This window comes from Bombus bifarius, unplaced genomic scaffold, assembly GCF_011952205.1.
Source record: "Bombus bifarius isolate JDL3187 unplaced genomic scaffold, Bbif_JDL3187 scf7180000008019, whole genome shotgun sequence".
Classification (NCBI taxonomy): domain Eukaryota; kingdom Metazoa; phylum Arthropoda; class Insecta; order Hymenoptera; family Apidae; genus Bombus; species Bombus bifarius.
This window is the reverse complement of record NW_022884392.1, coordinates 307,462-324,839: the sequence shown is the minus strand read 5'-3', so window position 1 is coordinate 324,839 and position 17,378 is coordinate 307,462. Positions and strand designations below refer to the sequence as shown.

Here is a 17,378-nt window from a genome sequence, read left to right as displayed (position 1 = left end):
TATCAATATAATGAAACGACTATATTTATACATAAAAATAAAGTATTTATGCATGAAATTGAAAGACTGCATACGAAACATACAATATTTATTTTCAATTTAGTGTCTTAGTGTTTTGTACATTAGCTAAATTTGAAATTTTTATGCAATTAAGTCTTTATTACATCAGAGAATAAGAGTAATTTATTTGATATTGCCAAAATAAGAGGAAAAGGAAGTAAATATTGTAGAGCGTATGCATAGCATGAAAAGAATCACTTTTATTTGATAAGAATTTATTAATTTATTACACACTTATCATCACAAATACTTTATTTGAAACTATTAATTTTATTAATTTCACTTACTAATAATTATCCATAATAAGATTCCAATTCGTCTTTTGATAAAATACACGATTGTTTTCATAAATAAGTTAAAACTTTTTGCATACTTTAACAGCGATAAAGCAACAATCTCTGTGCACACTTCATGCCAACTAAACTAGTATATTCTTTAATCTCATCTTCTTCATCTTGCGTGATGGTTTGAGCTTGCTTTTTATAGATTTCATACGGCATCGCAATTTGCCGATACAAAATTAATACCTGGAGACAAATGACATTAATTACAATAAATTAAACAGTTTGTAATACTAGATATGAAAATAACGTCGTTTATTACCTTACGAATATCAACTATATTATCCTCGTTAATAGCATCAATATCATCATTCAGTCTGCTATATTTTTGTTTATCTAATTTTAATAAACACGGTTCAATATCAAACCACGCATAAGTTTCAGGACATAATAGTTTTGATGGTCTCATTCGTGCCTTGTATCGCATTTTAGGACATGAATGTATGTAGAATCCCATGTAGTAATATTTCAGATCTTTTGCAATTTTATTTAATTGTCTTGTTAAATAAACTTCTCGAAGTGAACTAAGTAAAATATAGAAAGTTAATAATTTATTGGAGATAATTTAAATATCAAAATGTGCCAAATGTACCAACCTAAATGTGCCAAGTGAGAGATGAGAATAAGCCGGATCATAAAAAAAGTAAACGCTTGAAACACAAGATGGTAAAATATCTATCACACCAACTGCAATTAATTCATTATCTAACCAATATTGTTCATGAAAAGAACCATATCCACTTGGTGGTCCATCATCTGGTGTCCATGGCTTCAAAATTATAAACTCCTTATTTGTATATATTCTTTAGCCAAAGCAATGAAATTTTTAAGCAATATTTAATAAAAAGGATTGTAAAAATATCATACATAATTTTGTTAAACATTTTAATATATTAACGAACAACATGAACAAATATTTCTTTTTATGTCATATAAGATTAGATTATAAAATCAGATTGAGATAGCAACCTGAATACGAAGTATACCTGTAAAGAACTTTTTACAAGAAAGTTGAAGAATGATTTATCATCTGACTCCTTTTCTGTTTCACCATGAATAGTCATTTGATATTTTTTAAACAGGTTTGCACTTATTTTAAGCGTTTTAATAAACTCGTCCGACATTGTTCTCACCAACTTCATCTGATGAATTTAAACATGTGAATAATACTTGATGAACACAATGTACAGAATACACATTTAAATGTGGTCCTCTTTGCTCCAATTAAGCATTGTTTCAATTATTCAATTTTCAAAACAGTATTTTATATACATATTTCTTAATTAATATCTAATAATCTGTAATACTGTTGTATAACTATCTACTTTAACAATAATTATGTACGATATTATGTAAATGAAAATAAAAAAATTGTAATAATCCTTCTTTAACAAGTAAAGCTCTAAGATAGCTCAGCAGGAAATTATAGAAATTGCAAAATTACCTGTAAAGGTGAGTTCACAAGAAATCCCATATATTGCATCTCTGTAACCTTTTCTGCTAGAACTCCATGTATTGTTGTTTGATATTTTTTATATACCTCATAAGATTGTTTTGAGGTATTTAAATATCCAGAGCTCATTGGTGAAGTTCTAACTAGTTTCAGCTAATAAAAGTCGTAAATTTTACAAAACTTTATCAAAATAATTACAAAATTGAACTAACAATGAACTAATAACGAAATATTGTAACTGAAATGAACAGTTAAAAAAGTATGAAATAGTAAAAACATCATTCGAGTATTTTTCAATATTTCCCTACCTACTTTTTAAATATTAAATAAATTGGAGAAAAGAGGACCAACATTTATAGAAACCCATTTGCATGCAACATTTACTGAACTTGATGGAATAAATGTGTATCTACCTCTAATCTGTTGGTTCCATTATAAACTTCATCAAATATTTGCTCCAAACTTTTAGCCTGGTTTTCTTGTTTATTTTCTTTGAAAATAGCTTCTATTTCTTCCTGAGTTTTTCCTTGTGTCATTAATTTGTTTTGTTTTCGTTGTTTACGTAAAAGCTTTGCTTTCATACAAGGTATCCGAGTAGGATTCATTTCTACAGATTGTAGACTTTGAGGTGTACTATGAGAATCATTGTTATAACTTGATGCAGCAGGTACACTTTCAGAATTATGTTTTTTATTTTCTAGACCATGTTTTTTTTGTCCTCTATCTGATGTGCTAGGATGTAACCTTGCATTAACTTCATCACTAATAAATTGCACATTCATATCAGAAATATCTTTGTCAACTTTTAAAAAGTGCTTATTGTGATTAGGAATTTCTTCAATATCTATGAAAAATGGTTTCATAAAATCACATGTTAAAGTGCATATTGAATAATAATTTAACATATTAAATCTTTACCAATGTTATTATGAAAATCTCCATCGTACGTATCCATAGTATCATCTTTATGTAATTCATTTCTTAAAAACTTTGCCATTCTTTTCAAAACCTTTTTTTGTGATTTAGAAATTTTAAATTGTAATGCTTCACATCTATTACAAATATTTATATATATATGAAAAATTTGTAATATAATTTGTAATAATATATACATGTACATATTTTTTAATATGTAGGAAATTCGTTTTTAAAACATTTTAGAAGTTTTAATCTTACTTAATTGTATACATTGGGCAACATGTTTGATCCATTGTAGATTTGTAACAATAAGAACCACACCTTCTCCAACCTCTATCTACTAGAGCTTGGTAATCTTGCACAGTCAATCTATGTGTACCCATACCTAAAATGTACTACAATTAAGATAAAGATGCAATACAAGACATATTATTCAAATAACATTGACGCATTAATAAATGAAACTTAGCATGACAAGAACAAAAATTATACATGTGTGAAATAATCATTGAGACTACATAACCTATTAATAAAAGTATGAAATACTGTATATATAAGTAAAATAATTTAAAATAAAAATCCATAATTGATATTTGCTGTATGCTTTGATACTTGCCATGACTGAAATTTGTGTTTGGGCTTTTGCAATAACCACATTTATATCCATCCTGTTCACCATAATACTCAACAATACTGTACGATTGTCTTGCCATATTTTGTTCTTTATTCACTCGTTTTATTATTGCATTGATTACGATGAATTAATTATCAACAAAGATCACGCAATCCACTTATTTATTACTCAACATATATATCTATATTAATAAAATTGACACCATCACGTATTTAAAAATCCAATCTACTAAACGGAAAGCGGTATTGCCACAGCCATCTTGTCATTTTTGAGTAATGTTATTAAAATGCAAACTTCGCAATGTGAAATTAAATATTTCCTTTGTTTACATTTCTCATTCAAATGTTCTTGAACGTGAAATCAATAAAAACGTGTTGTGTAAACTTAATTAAAAAATTCACCATTTAGTATCTAGTATCTATAAATATAGAATTGCAAGATACAATTTAGGATAAATATTACGCATATGTATTTTCTAATGTAATTATATTTATAATAACATAAAGCTTGAAAGTTAATAACTCTACGTGGAAATAATTGAGAAGCTAGAATACTGATACTGGAAAACACAAATAATATGATTATTTCTAGTAAATTAATAAATAATTATTGTATAACTATCACTCATTAAAAATACAAAAGTCTTTCAATAAAAATATAACATCATATTGATTTTTTAAATTAATCAGCAATTAAAATAATTTTTAATTATCGCAAAGATCTAAAATGGTATAATGCGTATACATTTTACCATTTTCATGAATGAAACTATGCCTCTTTTACAGCAACAGGCGTTTCTTACTACACAGAGTGAAACATCGATCTATTCCTTCGGGATACCCCCCTTCAAGCTGCTGGTTACAGTTTCCACTTCACAGGGTAGTATCAACAACCTGAAATACCTGTCCCATCATGGATTTATACTACTGTATCCAGTATCACACATTCATCTATCATGTAGTTGAAATTTATTATTTTATTAAAACTCTTTAAATTTCTTCAACCTCTAACAATTATTTTTATAGCAAATAATACGAAAAACATCCAAGTTCATTTCCTGATATTAAAAATAGTAAATTTCTGTTTTAATATTTTGCAATTTTAATTCCTGTCTTAAGATGAAACAGAATAATCTCCTGCAAGTTGTAAGTCTCCACGAATACATATAACGATAGCTCAAAGCTTAATAAGTTAAGGATTTCAATAATTATTCGTATGAGAATTAAAGTATAATGACAATGACTTAAAGCTCAACTTATTATTGCTAATAAAAGCAGATATAGTAGTAATTTATTACCTACAATTATTATCAACGAATAAATTATTTTGATCCTGGTATTCGTACAACGTCCCTGAATACATCCATGTTCCCCTCCCACGAATCATTTCCTCGCGACGCGTATGCCCCCCCACTAAGTTTTCGAAGCGCGGGGATTCGTCGTTTTCAGAATCAACGGCTGACGTCAATGGGAACAAACCTTCGGATCGAGCACGTCGAATGGTATTATTTCACAGAACTCGCCCCGTAATTACAATGATGGCATCGGGTCCTATCTTAGTCGGATGTATCTATCCTCCACGGAATACTCAAACTTCTGGCAAATTTACGAAAATAAACCTTTCTCTTCGCCTGCCAAATGCATAAATTGCGACCTGCAAATTCGTTCTGAAGTTCAAAGAAAAAATATCTCCCTCGGCAATGGTTGGGGGTGTGGCATTAATTTTTCTCGATACTTCGGTAAAAATTAACGACGATCGCGTGCTTCTATTCTTCCTGACCTTTCGTATTTTGTGTCCCTTTATAATGAAATACAATAAAGGAATATTTTGTACTACTTTTTGAATATTGAATGAACAATATGATTAACATCCTTCTGAATCAAAAAAGTAGAAAAATTGAGATTAAAGATATCTTTTTTTTTTCTTTGTCATCGTTAAGTAATAAATCTATTGATATCTATTAGAGATGGCTGTCTTCGAGCATCTATCATACACGCCCCCGTAATTGTATCACCGCAAACGTTGTTAGTTGGCTAGAAATCCAACCAGGTGAGTTATACTTGTTTTTGTGCAACTACTTCAATTCGCGCAAGCGTGCAGCCGATTCTTTGGAAATAGGTCAATTACTGGGGTACGTAGTGCGCTAGGATGCGTCGTATTTCAAGTTGAATACTTTGCTAAAGCGGTTGTTTCCGAGAATTTGCCGACTCTTTTTGGAGAGTTATGGCTAAGTACATAATTCCGTGCTGCTGCTCTCTTCTTTGTCCACTTGTTGTTGCTATCTGTTTTCTGAAACGATGGCAACGAACAAATTAAAAGAGGACAGATTAAAATATTATGCACCCAACTTGAATGGATTTCCATTTTCTTCTAGAGTAAAGAATAATTTCTTCCTCCTCGTCAAACACGTCAAATTCTTGATTATTCATGAGAAAATTACATCTTGACAAGATGAAGAAAACATGACAGAATTCAAGAGCGCCTTGACTAAGGATATGACATCGTAAATATTTCAAAAATCTTCATCGATGATAAATACTTCGTCGCAAGAACATGTGAACGTCAGCATGACGCTGAGGAGAAGAGAAGAAAATTTCGCATTTCGGTTGATCTCTCTTCTCCTTCCCAACCCTCCCTCTTTCTATCATACGCCATGGAAAATATGTGTGGGCGTTGGGTGCTCGTGGGCGTTATACGATGGCGTAGGCGTTTGGCCTGTTGCGGGGGCTGAAGAAAAGTGGCCGGGGACTGAATACGGAAAACGGTGCTACAATTCCTCCTGTACAGCCCACCACTCCACCGCTTGCGATCGAGAGACAAAAGAAAGTACGGATTTGCGACGAGGACCAAGAAAAAACGATCCACGATATTGCTCGGAAAATATTCTTCCTTCAAAGATCGAATGAATTTCGGTCACAACATTGACTTTGAGAGAACACGTTCTATTTAAGAAGAATTATGCCTCATCCTGCTTTCCTCAATGAAAGCTAAATATCCCTGTTGTGTAAAACTATCTTCACCTGTTTATGTACTGCTATAAACAACGTAAAAAATTTACTAAATCATCCTATCATAAAAGTTCCCTAAATAAAACTTCCTTAAAATCTAGAACACATTATACGATGCCGGTTTTATTAAGTAGAATTAGGCTTAATCGAAACAAGATGCCACCGAAAAATTACTAGAAGACTTCTCCTCTTTAAATGGCGAATTCTGAAGATAATACACGGCCAAGATGTGACATAAGAGACGATTTCAAGGATAGCCTGAGGATCTGGTCAGGTCATCGCGTGGGCAGACGTATTTTGTGGCACAATGGGAGTGTGTACATGTTCCGCGTAGAATGTCCATATAACCGTGCGCGTGTGCACGTCATATCACTTCGTAGAGACGCGGTAGGGGTTGCTTTCAGGGTAGGGGTGCTCGCCCACCAAGGTGGGGGTGGTTGATCGACCGTACCCTCTGCCAGTTTTCTAGTCGTCCTGCTCAGCCTCGACGTTCATTCTACGTTGATCAGCCGAACTCACTAGTTCTCTGCATCTTTTGGAGAAACGCTCCCGTAAGAAGAAATCTGAGAAGACTGACCAGAAACCTAGAACGAAGAGAATAGTCGACGTTAAGTAAGGTGAAGGAACCTATCTTTCAATTGTTACATCTGGCCCATTCGAATACTAATATTTTTGCTTGAAATTTGAATTACGACAGTGATCCTTCGATCGATTTAATTGGCCAACTTTCGTAAGATAAAGACCCGCTAAAATTGTACGGGTATAAATAGGAGGGTAAGAATAGAGATTGTTCGATCACGACGATTTCTTATCAGCGATATAATTATATTTCCTCGAACTTTAGTTCTAAAGATAAAAAATTAATCTGATTCAAAGTTTCATTAGAATTTTGTTTCATACACGCGTACATTTAATAGCTTTAATTTGAAGACATCTTTAAATTATAACATGTTTGAAACGGGTCTATAATTTTTAGTGTTAGATTGTTTGTTAAAAATTCGTGAAAATTGTTAAAACATATTTTATCGAGGCAAGTAATATTAATACCATACATGCGTCTGGATTTGTCAATGAAAGCACAGTCAATGAAATGTATTTTTAATTGCGAGTTGCATAGACGCGTATACAAACGCGATAAATGACTATAGTATTTCTAGACGCAACAAGTGTGCGATTTCTGGGTCTACTATATCCGGTTTAACTTTATTTCCTGGCCAGATTTAATTGCTCAATACTATCACTAGCATCATATCACAAACTCTTTTTTGCATTTATTAAGCTTAGAGAATAATTATCACAGAATATATGATATTTTTTAAAACGAAGATAACAAAGATGAAACGTACAAATAATACAAACGAGTGAATTTTTCGTGTAATGTTTACATTACATATGTACATATATATGATTAAAACATCCTTTTGAACTTTGACATTTCAAACTAATGGAATGTCTATAACGAATAGTTGATTATGAGTCATGAGCTTCGAAGCTACCACTGCCTTTGCTGAGATTTAGTTAATTGCATATCTAATTAGCGAAAACTCTCGTGTATCGACGTAAGCTAATTACGTGTATGTTGGAAAGTACGTGTAATTGAATTATCAGTGTTATTTGTTAAGACTATAGAGATTCCAGAATCTGTTTTGGAGTGAGATTCCAGTTCACTTCCCACGAAACATACTAATAAACGATAAATTACAATTAATTCTACTTCACGCAACCGATTCACGTTTGTTCTTCAGACTGCTGTCAAATTTAATTTATTTTTCGCTATTAAGAAATTTATTATTTTCTCAAAATTGTGAAAAATTAGATACTATTATTTGCAGTAGAATGTAATTTAAATTGTTACTTTAACGGAAAAAATAGTGAATCATCGACTATTCTTCAAGAGAAAGACTTATCATCTTTATCTTCACGAAATCATACAAACATTTACAATTTCCTATCGAACTTCCGACATGTATGCCCGTTAATTTTTTACGTGCAATGGAAATAGATTCCTGACATTTCGCATTATGTGACATTTAAGCTTCTTTCATAGTGACCTGCTATCTTCATTTACTTCAGCTTGTAAGGGGTGTAAACTTCGATCTGTACAAGAAGAGAAGACTTTATAGCAACCATACTTCTTCTAACTGCACCCTTAATCAATTTCACATTTGATTAAAGGGTCAATAAACTTTTGCTCATAATCAATAAAGAAATCTTTGATTTCATCTTTTTAATAAATCTCACAGATTAGTTAACCAAAGTTTAAGTCAATAATGGACCAATCAATTTTTTCAGATCATGTGTGACTGGGTGTGGTTACTAACTCTATATTCCCTCTTCGTGGTAGCACAACCTTTGCCAACGAATCTGGCAGAGGATGCAAAGAAGACTGAACAAACAATGAGACCAAAACGTAAAGCATACTATGTTTTCTGTAGTTTACAACACGATTAATGATTTGTTCACTAAACGTTTTGGTTTCAGCTAAACGGGCACAGGAAATGTTGATGTACGGCAACCAACAGAATCGTCAGCCGGAGAATAAACCAAGCTCATCTTATTCGTCTACCGTGGAAAAGAGTAAGTATAAGTAATGAGTAACCATTTTCAATTATCTTTAACACCTTGTAACTATTTTAATTTATAATTAATCTTTTAATCCAAGGAACTCTAGCTGCATCAGGACTAGGTGGATTGAAAGCAGCCCTTACCGAGAAAGAAAAACCATCTCATTCTAATGCACCTAACAACGCTCTCTACGACCGTGATTCCTTTTCTCCATTTGATAGAAACTACGAGTTGGTATTCTCAATAAATTAAAATAGTTCATTTTTTAAATTTCACATCAAAGTGAGTATTAACTAATGTATAACTTATTTCTGTTTCTGTTTCAGCGGATATGGAAAAATCCTGATGAACGAATTTGGATATGACATGCCTCAATGGGATGTTCCGTCGTACTCTCGTTATTACTTGAACGATGATCGTCGGAAGAGATCCGAGAAATCAACAGTCACCGGATCTACCACCATGAAACCGTCCACGACCACTTCCTTCCAGTCTCCAACATCTTCTACTCAGCAATCTATGCAGGTGCAAGTAAAGAGAAGGTGAGTCAATCGTATTAATTTTTTTACTATTATTATTAAACGGAAAAAAGAAAATAAAGGAAAAAGTAGAAAATTATAAAAGGAATTTACTAAACAATTTAAATCTGATTGATCGATTGTTCGATCAATTGTCATACTATCTACTTCCTTCAATCAGTTTAGAATTTCGTCAAGTTGTGAATATCGTTTACGAGACATTTATATCATATTGCTTCTATTGTTTGACGATTGCGTTCCACGCAGATGAGATTAGGATGTGTTAGGGCGAATTCACCTGTAGAACAAGCTGCCTTGGGCAGAGTGAATCGACTCGGTAACCAGTCTGTAATTCCCACCCCTGCGAGAACTCACCCTTCCCGCCCTCTTGCTCGGAACATCCCTCTTTTTCTTCGACGTTTCTTCTGAATGGGGATGAGAGGGCTGGTGAGGGCGTTGCCCTCGGCAGAAACGGCGGTGGACTTGACGACCAAGCCGGTTCAATACGACTTCGAGAAGCTGTCGTTATCGAAGTTGATCTGCAGAGCATATAGGATTGGTTTTCTCCTGCCTTGATCTACAATAATTTTTAGCCTATAACAAAAAACTATATATACACATAAAATAGTATAGAATAATTGTAAAATATAAACACGATATTTTTCTTTCTTTTTTGTACGTTTCTTCTCTTTAACAACAGACTATATATATATATATACATTCGATAGTATAAGGAACCTCTAGATGTTCCGATTCAAATCGGAAGTCGATAGTTTCATAACGAAGGCTATCGATGGTATTTATAGCGTTTACATAGAATCGTCATCGTTAAGTAAGTGACGTAGACGACGACGCTGTACGATACGTCATAGAATGATCAATTACTTTGAAGCTCCTTACGTCAAACTTTTATTTTTACTCTGAAACGTAGTTACAAGTGTGAATCGCCTGACCTGTAAATAAATGTCACAGGTCACTTTGTGCACATGTACGCTAATACATTTATGGTCGAGCTAATTTCCATTACATAGAAAAAATGATTTAAAAGTAGGCAATTCTGTAGATTGAGCGTAATTCTAATATTTGACTATAAGTTGTTTCTCTACTTTTTAGCATAAAAGATGGCTTTTACGACCAATTGGTTCTTGGTAATAAGATTTTGTTATCGGGCTTAATAATTCTATATCAATTCCCTTGGTTGTCAAGGCATCAAAGGAAAAAGGAGGAATAATTTGCAGGTATTGCGAAATCAATGTGACAGACAGTTAGTAAAGTATAAAGATTATATCGTTAGCGAATTTTATATATCTCTATGATATAATTGAATTAATTAAAATTTGCAAACGATAATCGAAGTAACGAACTTAACGGTTGCAAGAACTAATAACGTAGTATGTACATATAGTACGAAGAAAAAGTTATCCTCGAAAAAAGTTTTACATGTCCCACAAAGTGATCGCGTCAGCTGAAAAATTTTCCAATAAACTGCTCACGTTCACGAGAACGTGCGAATTCTCTCACAGCGATGTACGTACACGTATTATATGCACAGTTTGGCGCAGTCATCGAGACGTTCGATACTTGTGACGCAATAGGGTAGCTTTCCAAGGGTTGGGTCCACGAAAAGTTGAATGGAACCAGCCAGTAAAACTAGGTCAGACTTGACTATTACTTGACATATCGCTAGCCAATCAGCTGACGAGAATAGGCTCCTAGTTAGCGCCGACTCCATGAGGTGCAGTAATTCACGGAGTTTACCCGGAATTTATATTCAACCAACTAAATACAAACTAGATTCAACTTAACAATAAATACTATTGTTATCGGAAACTCGAAAAATAAAAGTTCAGGTTTTGGATATCCAAAATATGGAACCTAGAATCATTAACTTTCGACCAGATGTCCACGAATCATTTTATTTCTTTCGTCCTTTTCCATAGATCAATTAAAATTTCGAATTAATTAGTCGAAATCAATTATTTTTAACGTTATGGTTTGTTTGATCTATATCTTTTTCTGTTCAATCTCCCGCCATGTTAAAAAAGGTATTCACGATACATTTCGAACAGTTTCCCTGTTCTTTGTTTATCTTACATGAATGTATAATACCAAAGAAGTAAGTGGAAAAGCTGAATGAAACCACCTGACGAGTCAAATCGTTTTGGCATATGGCCAACCAATCAGCTGATGATATTAGCCGGTTTCGTCATATCGATCATCCACAACAGAGGATGTACCAAGCATGCTCGGCGGACCTGACCTAGGACAAATCCTATCAGCGCAAACGCGTGCAATGCAATCTCCTCGTCGCGTCGTATTGGCGGCTCAGTATCGTCCTTTTGTTTGCCAGTTTTTTCCATTCAACGTACCTCGCGTACTGATCCTCAATGATACTGTGCACGCATGATTGCATTACATGCAATAAATGCGCTTTAAACTCAACCTCCATAGAAAATCGATATTGTTCAGAAATACGAGCCTCGAATGACTGCCAGATTATCCGAATATCAAGGAGAACTCTATCCGAAGATATATATATATATGATATCATATATATATATATATATATATATATATATATATATATATATGATTTTACAAATTAATTTTTTTTTATTTAAATATGTTTCAAACATGAATGTTGGATTTTCAGCGTCCCGATTTATCAGGAACCACGATTTAAGAGAGAATTGGATATTGACCCGCAAGATGTTTTAACACTCCTCTCCCTCTGGGAAAATGAACGCCACAAGCGGTAATAATAATATACATATGTGCCATTAACTGTAAACAATATAAGTATCCTGGGTTTTAATTCAATTAAAATATCTTCACAGAAACTGGCATAAGTATATGAACGATGAATATGAAAATGTAGACGATGAAGACAACCTTCTTGAAGAAGAAGATCCTCGAAACAGTAAGTCAAAAATATTTTAAAATTGAATGTATTGATATTGTTTTTATATGTTTAACATTCTGAATTATAACTTTGCAAAGTCATTCCTTGGATGGATTCTTCGGCGTATCCCCCTCGACATTACAGCGTAGAGTCTTTATCACCGGCAGATATTGGAATCGTTCGTACTCATCCATCCAGCTATTACGAACAATACGAGAATCAGTACGGGCAACAATATGATGCGACTTCTCAATACGGCAGTCCTCAGTTTGGTTTGGTTTATCCTCAACAGACTTACTATAATACCCCCGAGAAAAGGTTTATGGTCTCCAGGAAACGCTCGCAGGTAATACATCCGATGAACTCTAGAAACAATTCATTAATCTACAAATAAATGATCCTGAGAAATATAAAGTATATTTAACTTATAATAAAATTTCTAAAATTCTTCGATTTAGAATCGTATTGGTATTTCATTCGATTTACAGACGTACGATCCTTACTCCAGCGCAGCTCAGTTTCAAATAAATCCCCAATCACGGGGATACCCATACCAACACCATCTCATCTACTAAATCGATATCAACTCGACGAACAGCAACAAAATTAACACGAAACTATCGAGAATGTATTTGAAGAAAGTGAAAGATCCTATCGATAAAACGCGGAAAGAGGGTAACGAACTGATGTTTTCGGACTCATGTATACGCAAAGAGGAACCAGACAAAAATTTTGGGCTTTCTTGGCGAATGTTCCCTCTCTGACGTCTTCTTCATTTGACTATTCTGTCTTTATTATGAACACAGCGGTACGTGCTTGAGAAAGACTACACTTATTTTAACAAATACGGTGCTCAGAAAGACTATTCATAGTTTACAAGAGTCTGCTGAAGAGACAATAGTTCTTTTGATTAACTTCTTAATCGTGTGGTCACCAATCATCGAAATGAGTAACGAAGAAAAATTTGAGTAATATTTTTTCAACATCTTTCGAAATCCTTCAAAAGTATTAAGAGAAGCCGATGGATATAGAAGCGTCTTTGGTTTCAGTGTACTCTTATATTTTTCCGCAGAAAACGATGAAACTTTAAGGCGCAAGAAAAAGGCACAGCCCGCGCGATGACTGAAATCGTTGAAAATAATTGTAGTTACTCGAATCAAATTACCCTCAAACTTGGTTCATGACTTTTCTGACTGATTAAAAAGAGAGAAAGACGACGAATAGTTTTTTTCATGAATTAGCTCGAAGATAGTCGTAGCACAAGATCTGATAGATAAACATAATAGGTATGAGAAAATGATTAATATGAAATGAAAAGATGAAACGATACTTCTAATTCGGTGACTTAGAGAAAGGTAGATGATTTCTTAGCAAAATTTAGAGCGAAAGATGATGCTGAAAATATTTTATAACTTTCTCATTACGTTTCACATCTACGGATATGTATATCTTGTTATAAATATATATACATATACCTATAATATGTTGAGAAAAAATGAACAAAGTAACTGAAGTTCGATCAAGCTTGTTTATACCACTATTATATATTTCAACCCCTTAATTTACTTTGCAAGAGGCAAGAGATAAATGTTAAAGGTACACAAATACATGAAATATTGAAGCACGGTGTATGTACTGCAAATATCAATTTGAATCCAATGAAATCGTCGGTATTTAGAGTTATAACAACATATCTTCTACTGGATTCATATCTTATATTCAACGTGCCGACATGACCGATAATTCTCAATCCCCCCTTACTTTAAACATGATCGTCAATTAATTTTTCTAACCGTGTACAAAATACATAATCGCAACATTTATCGTCAGTGAAGTATTGATGAGTGTCAATGCATATTTCAATGATATTCACTTCTATGGCTGACTAAATAACTTTCGAAAATAAAAATTTCACGACTCGATTGTAATCCTCGATGATTATCGTTTCCAGTTGTTTGACAAACATTATTGTTGAATGATACTAATAATTTCTATTACGAGTTGGCATTAATAGAAAGCAATCACGTTAACAATGTCTTATCATAAAAGTATTTGCAAATTCAACAAAAATTAAAAGAAGATAAAATTGTGAGATTTATCGAGTGCGTGAAATTTTTGATTCTCGTCCTCTGCTGCGAATGTAAAGTGTAAAGCACCGTTATACCGATAATCCATCGTCTTACCATTGTCAGAAAAAATAAAAAAAGAAAAATACAGAAAGGTAAAAAAAAAAGAAAAGAGAAAGAAAAAAGTATATAAATATATCTATACAAACTACACCGAGTGACATCTAACGTTTTTGTCGATCGAACCAAACACGGCCTTCCATAGAGCAAACGTTCCGAGGAGACTGAGTAATTTTTCCTTTTCGTTCCTTGTTGTTTGATCAGTATATGCTTGAAACGCGTATATAATAATATAACATATGATATTGTAACGGTAGGAAAAAGGAAAATCTAACGGATGACTGACCGATAAATTGGACGCGTGACGATCGGCACGAAGAAAATCTTTTGTGCTATATATTTTTGACGATCGTTTAGCATGTAATTAGAATTACGTAGACTAAGTAATACCAAGAGGGAATGATTCAGTATTTACTACTTATTAACATGTAATTAATGTTATAGATAATGAAAAGCATCGATTATATATTGTGTATGATTAAAGGAATGTCAATCAATCGGGTTTGGGTTTGGGTTTCATTGATACGCCGTAATGTTTCGCAATCGAACAAGGTATTTACTTGAGAAATTAAACATTTTAACGGATAATTGTTTGAAAAATATCTCCAGATACTATATTCTGTGCGTATTTTACAGCTACAACTTTTCTTCTCTTGTTGAAACAAATTTATTATCTTGAAACTCTATTAAACTGTAAAACATTACAGTCGCGAGATTTTTCGTAATAAAAAAAAGAGGAAATAAAATTAGAATTATTTACTTTGTAATGTGACTGCTATCTTGACAAATTAAGAAAAAAAAAAAAAGGAAATTTCGTTTTATTTTTGTGATGCCTATACTGAATCGTGTAATGATACTATATTCTTACTACAAATTAATCTTCAGACACCATATCTTTTTACAATAAGAATAACGAACTGTTAAACGTCGACGCTAGAATAGTATCGATAGTATTATTACACTGAACACGGAACCATTCCTGAAGTGGCTTTTAAAGTCGACGGAATAAAAAGACAAAACGATTTAATATCGGCCAAAAAACCTGTTCAATTGTTACTGTGCGGCATCAAAATGATGATCATTCCTAAAATTTTTCTTGTATTTAAACTATTTTTAATGCATATTCCGATCTAACGCATAAGAAGAAGAAATAAAGAAGCGATATTTTAATGGCAAATTAAGAAAATTGTCGAGATCTACTGAACTTCTTGTTAATCTTATAGAAACATATTCTAGCATCTTGAACTGTAATATTAACGTTTAAAGAAAAAAATATTATAAAAAAAATATTTTTGCTTGTGACAAATTTATTATACAATTGGACATCGTGATAGAAAGATGATAATGATAACATTCGAGTAAATTATAGCAGCGTGTATTTCGGAAACAGTCGCGAAATTTTACGAAAGAATTTTTCAACGTTAACGATATGCCACCGATTGCTAATCGACTATGCAAATTATTGTAACTGAATAAAACGAAACTGTGTGTCAGCTATGTTACTTTAAAATGGATATTATATACATATTATATTATAAAACTTCATATCGACATTCAATTATATGTACCTACGTGTGCATTTTTAAATCAAAAAGTTATATCATTCGGCGTCATAAGTATTTTTCAAACCCATGGTGCTTTTGATTGAACAATAACGCATTATTGTAATTAAATTAAATCATAAAAAATAACAAAAAAAATAAATAAATAACTATATTCTACTTATAAGCGCATTCATCCTGGAATATTGTTTTATCTGCCTTTCTTTATTTAACCCATTCATGCTCAATGTTTCACATACAACATTGAACTTTAACAAGTTATTAATTAACTAAATGATAAATATATTAGTTTTTAGCAAAATTAGTCTTAAATCTTGGTATATTATGCTTTCTTCTCAGAAGCATAAAAAGATATATTACTTTTAAGGTGAATCTTTTGAATCTTGAGGTTGAAGGGCCGAATCTTTCTTTGAAGAGCTAAATCTTCATAAAATTATATTTTTAATATTCATATTTTACTTCAAATTCTCACTTGTCCAATTCTCATTTTACACATTCACTTCTCGTTTTTTTAACTCATACATTCACAATAAATTGTAAAACTATCCAGGAAATATCCACATCATCGTGTGATACTCTTCATATATTTCCCTTTATAATTATTGAAAATTACTAAGCTACTATTCTAAAAATTGTACAGATAAAAGAAATTTCTACTGGGTGTTTCACAGCTCAAAAAAATTTGATCCTCAAAGAATAACTGACCAAAATATTTGATTTCTGGTAAGGTAATGAAGAATGATGAACTGTTAAAAATGTCCCAAACATAAATTGTGCTTAAGATTTGAATTCTTATATCTCTAATGACATCATACTAAGAACAGTTATTACCATGTATATACTTTAACGCTCTATTTTTACGTTACATGTCCTTGCTAAATATTGTTATCGTGATGCTCCTCGTGTACATTGTATAATTAGAAACATGTAGAAACAGATGCCTGACGAGTCGCGCAGCGATACAGCTGCGATATCACTGCGACATAGCATGGCATCGCAACAGTCTATTACACAATTACCATAGACATAGGAATATATGCCCATGACGAGATTATGTACTTAGAAACATACATATCTGCTATCTACATACTTACCTGTGACGTTACAACGGTGTCGTGTCACTCGTGTACATCGTGTCATGAACAGATCTACGATCGGGTCTACATCTTTTGTTTTATTTGTGCTAATATTAACCTTTAAATTCTTTTGAGCATCGTCGAATAAATATTAT

The 17,378-nt window shown here is 32.6% G+C and overlaps 2 protein-coding genes across 3 annotated transcripts; one reads left to right on the top strand and one right to left on the bottom strand.

Annotated features, from left to right (window-relative positions):
• Positions 1 to 236: 236 nt before the first annotated feature.
• On the bottom strand, positions 237 to 3,746 carry LOC117207060 (arginyl-tRNA--protein transferase 1). 2 transcript variants are annotated; one of them, XM_033446897.1, is made up of 8 exons: positions 3,389 to 3,746; positions 3,031 to 3,157; positions 2,773 to 2,906; positions 2,268 to 2,698; positions 1,846 to 2,007; positions 998 to 1,170; positions 664 to 925; positions 237 to 587 (listed from the first exon to the last, which is right to left on the bottom strand). In XM_033446897.1, exons 1-8 carry the CDS (start codon positions 3,483 to 3,485, stop codon positions 435 to 437), a joined length of 1,539 nt encoding a protein of 512 aa, XP_033302788.1. In that variant the 5' UTR covers positions 3,486 to 3,746; the 3' UTR covers positions 237 to 434. The 2 variants fall into 2 exon arrangements, with proteins under 2 accessions (XP_033302788.1, XP_033302789.1); XM_033446898.1 differs by lacking the exon at positions 1,846 to 2,007 and adding an exon at positions 1,388 to 1,543 and having other exon boundaries at positions 3,389 to 3,738.
• A 3,127-nt stretch (positions 3,747 to 6,873) lies between these two features.
• LOC117207061 (prohormone-2-like) lies at positions 6,874 to 16,310 on the top strand. The gene is made up of 9 exons (XM_033446900.1): positions 6,874 to 7,031; positions 8,707 to 8,824; positions 8,896 to 8,991; positions 9,077 to 9,209; positions 9,306 to 9,521; positions 12,151 to 12,252; positions 12,335 to 12,417; positions 12,498 to 12,745; positions 12,888 to 16,310. Exons 2-9 carry the CDS (start codon positions 8,710 to 8,712, stop codon positions 12,972 to 12,974), a joined length of 1,080 nt encoding a protein of 359 aa, XP_033302791.1. The 5' UTR covers positions 6,874 to 7,031; positions 8,707 to 8,709; the 3' UTR covers positions 12,975 to 16,310.
• Positions 16,311 to 17,378: the final 1,068 nt, after the last annotated feature.

Excerpts from the sequence above, each read along its gene's own strand:
- LOC117207060 (XM_033446897.1), bottom strand. The coding sequence starts at position 3,485 with ATGGCAAGACAATCGTACAGTATTGTTGAGTATTATGGTGAACAGGAT. Across the intron at positions 3,158-3,388 it reads AAACACAAATTTCAGTCATG|GTATGGGTACACATAGATTG; the intron begins GCAAGTATCAAA and ends AGTACATTTTAG. Across the intron at positions 588-663 it reads ATATAGTTGATATTCGTAAG|GTATTAATTTTGTATCGGCA; the intron begins GTAATAAACGAC and ends ATTTGTCTCCAG.
- LOC117207061 (XM_033446900.1), top strand. The coding sequence starts at position 8,710 with ATGTGTGACTGGGTGTGGTTACTAACTCTATATTCCCTCTTCGTGGTA. Across the intron at positions 12,418-12,497 it reads AGAAGAAGATCCTCGAAACA|TCATTCCTTGGATGGATTCT; the intron begins GTAAGTCAAAAA and ends AACTTTGCAAAG. Across the intron at positions 12,746-12,887 it reads TCTCCAGGAAACGCTCGCAG|ACGTACGATCCTTACTCCAG; the intron begins GTAATACATCCG and ends TTCGATTTACAG.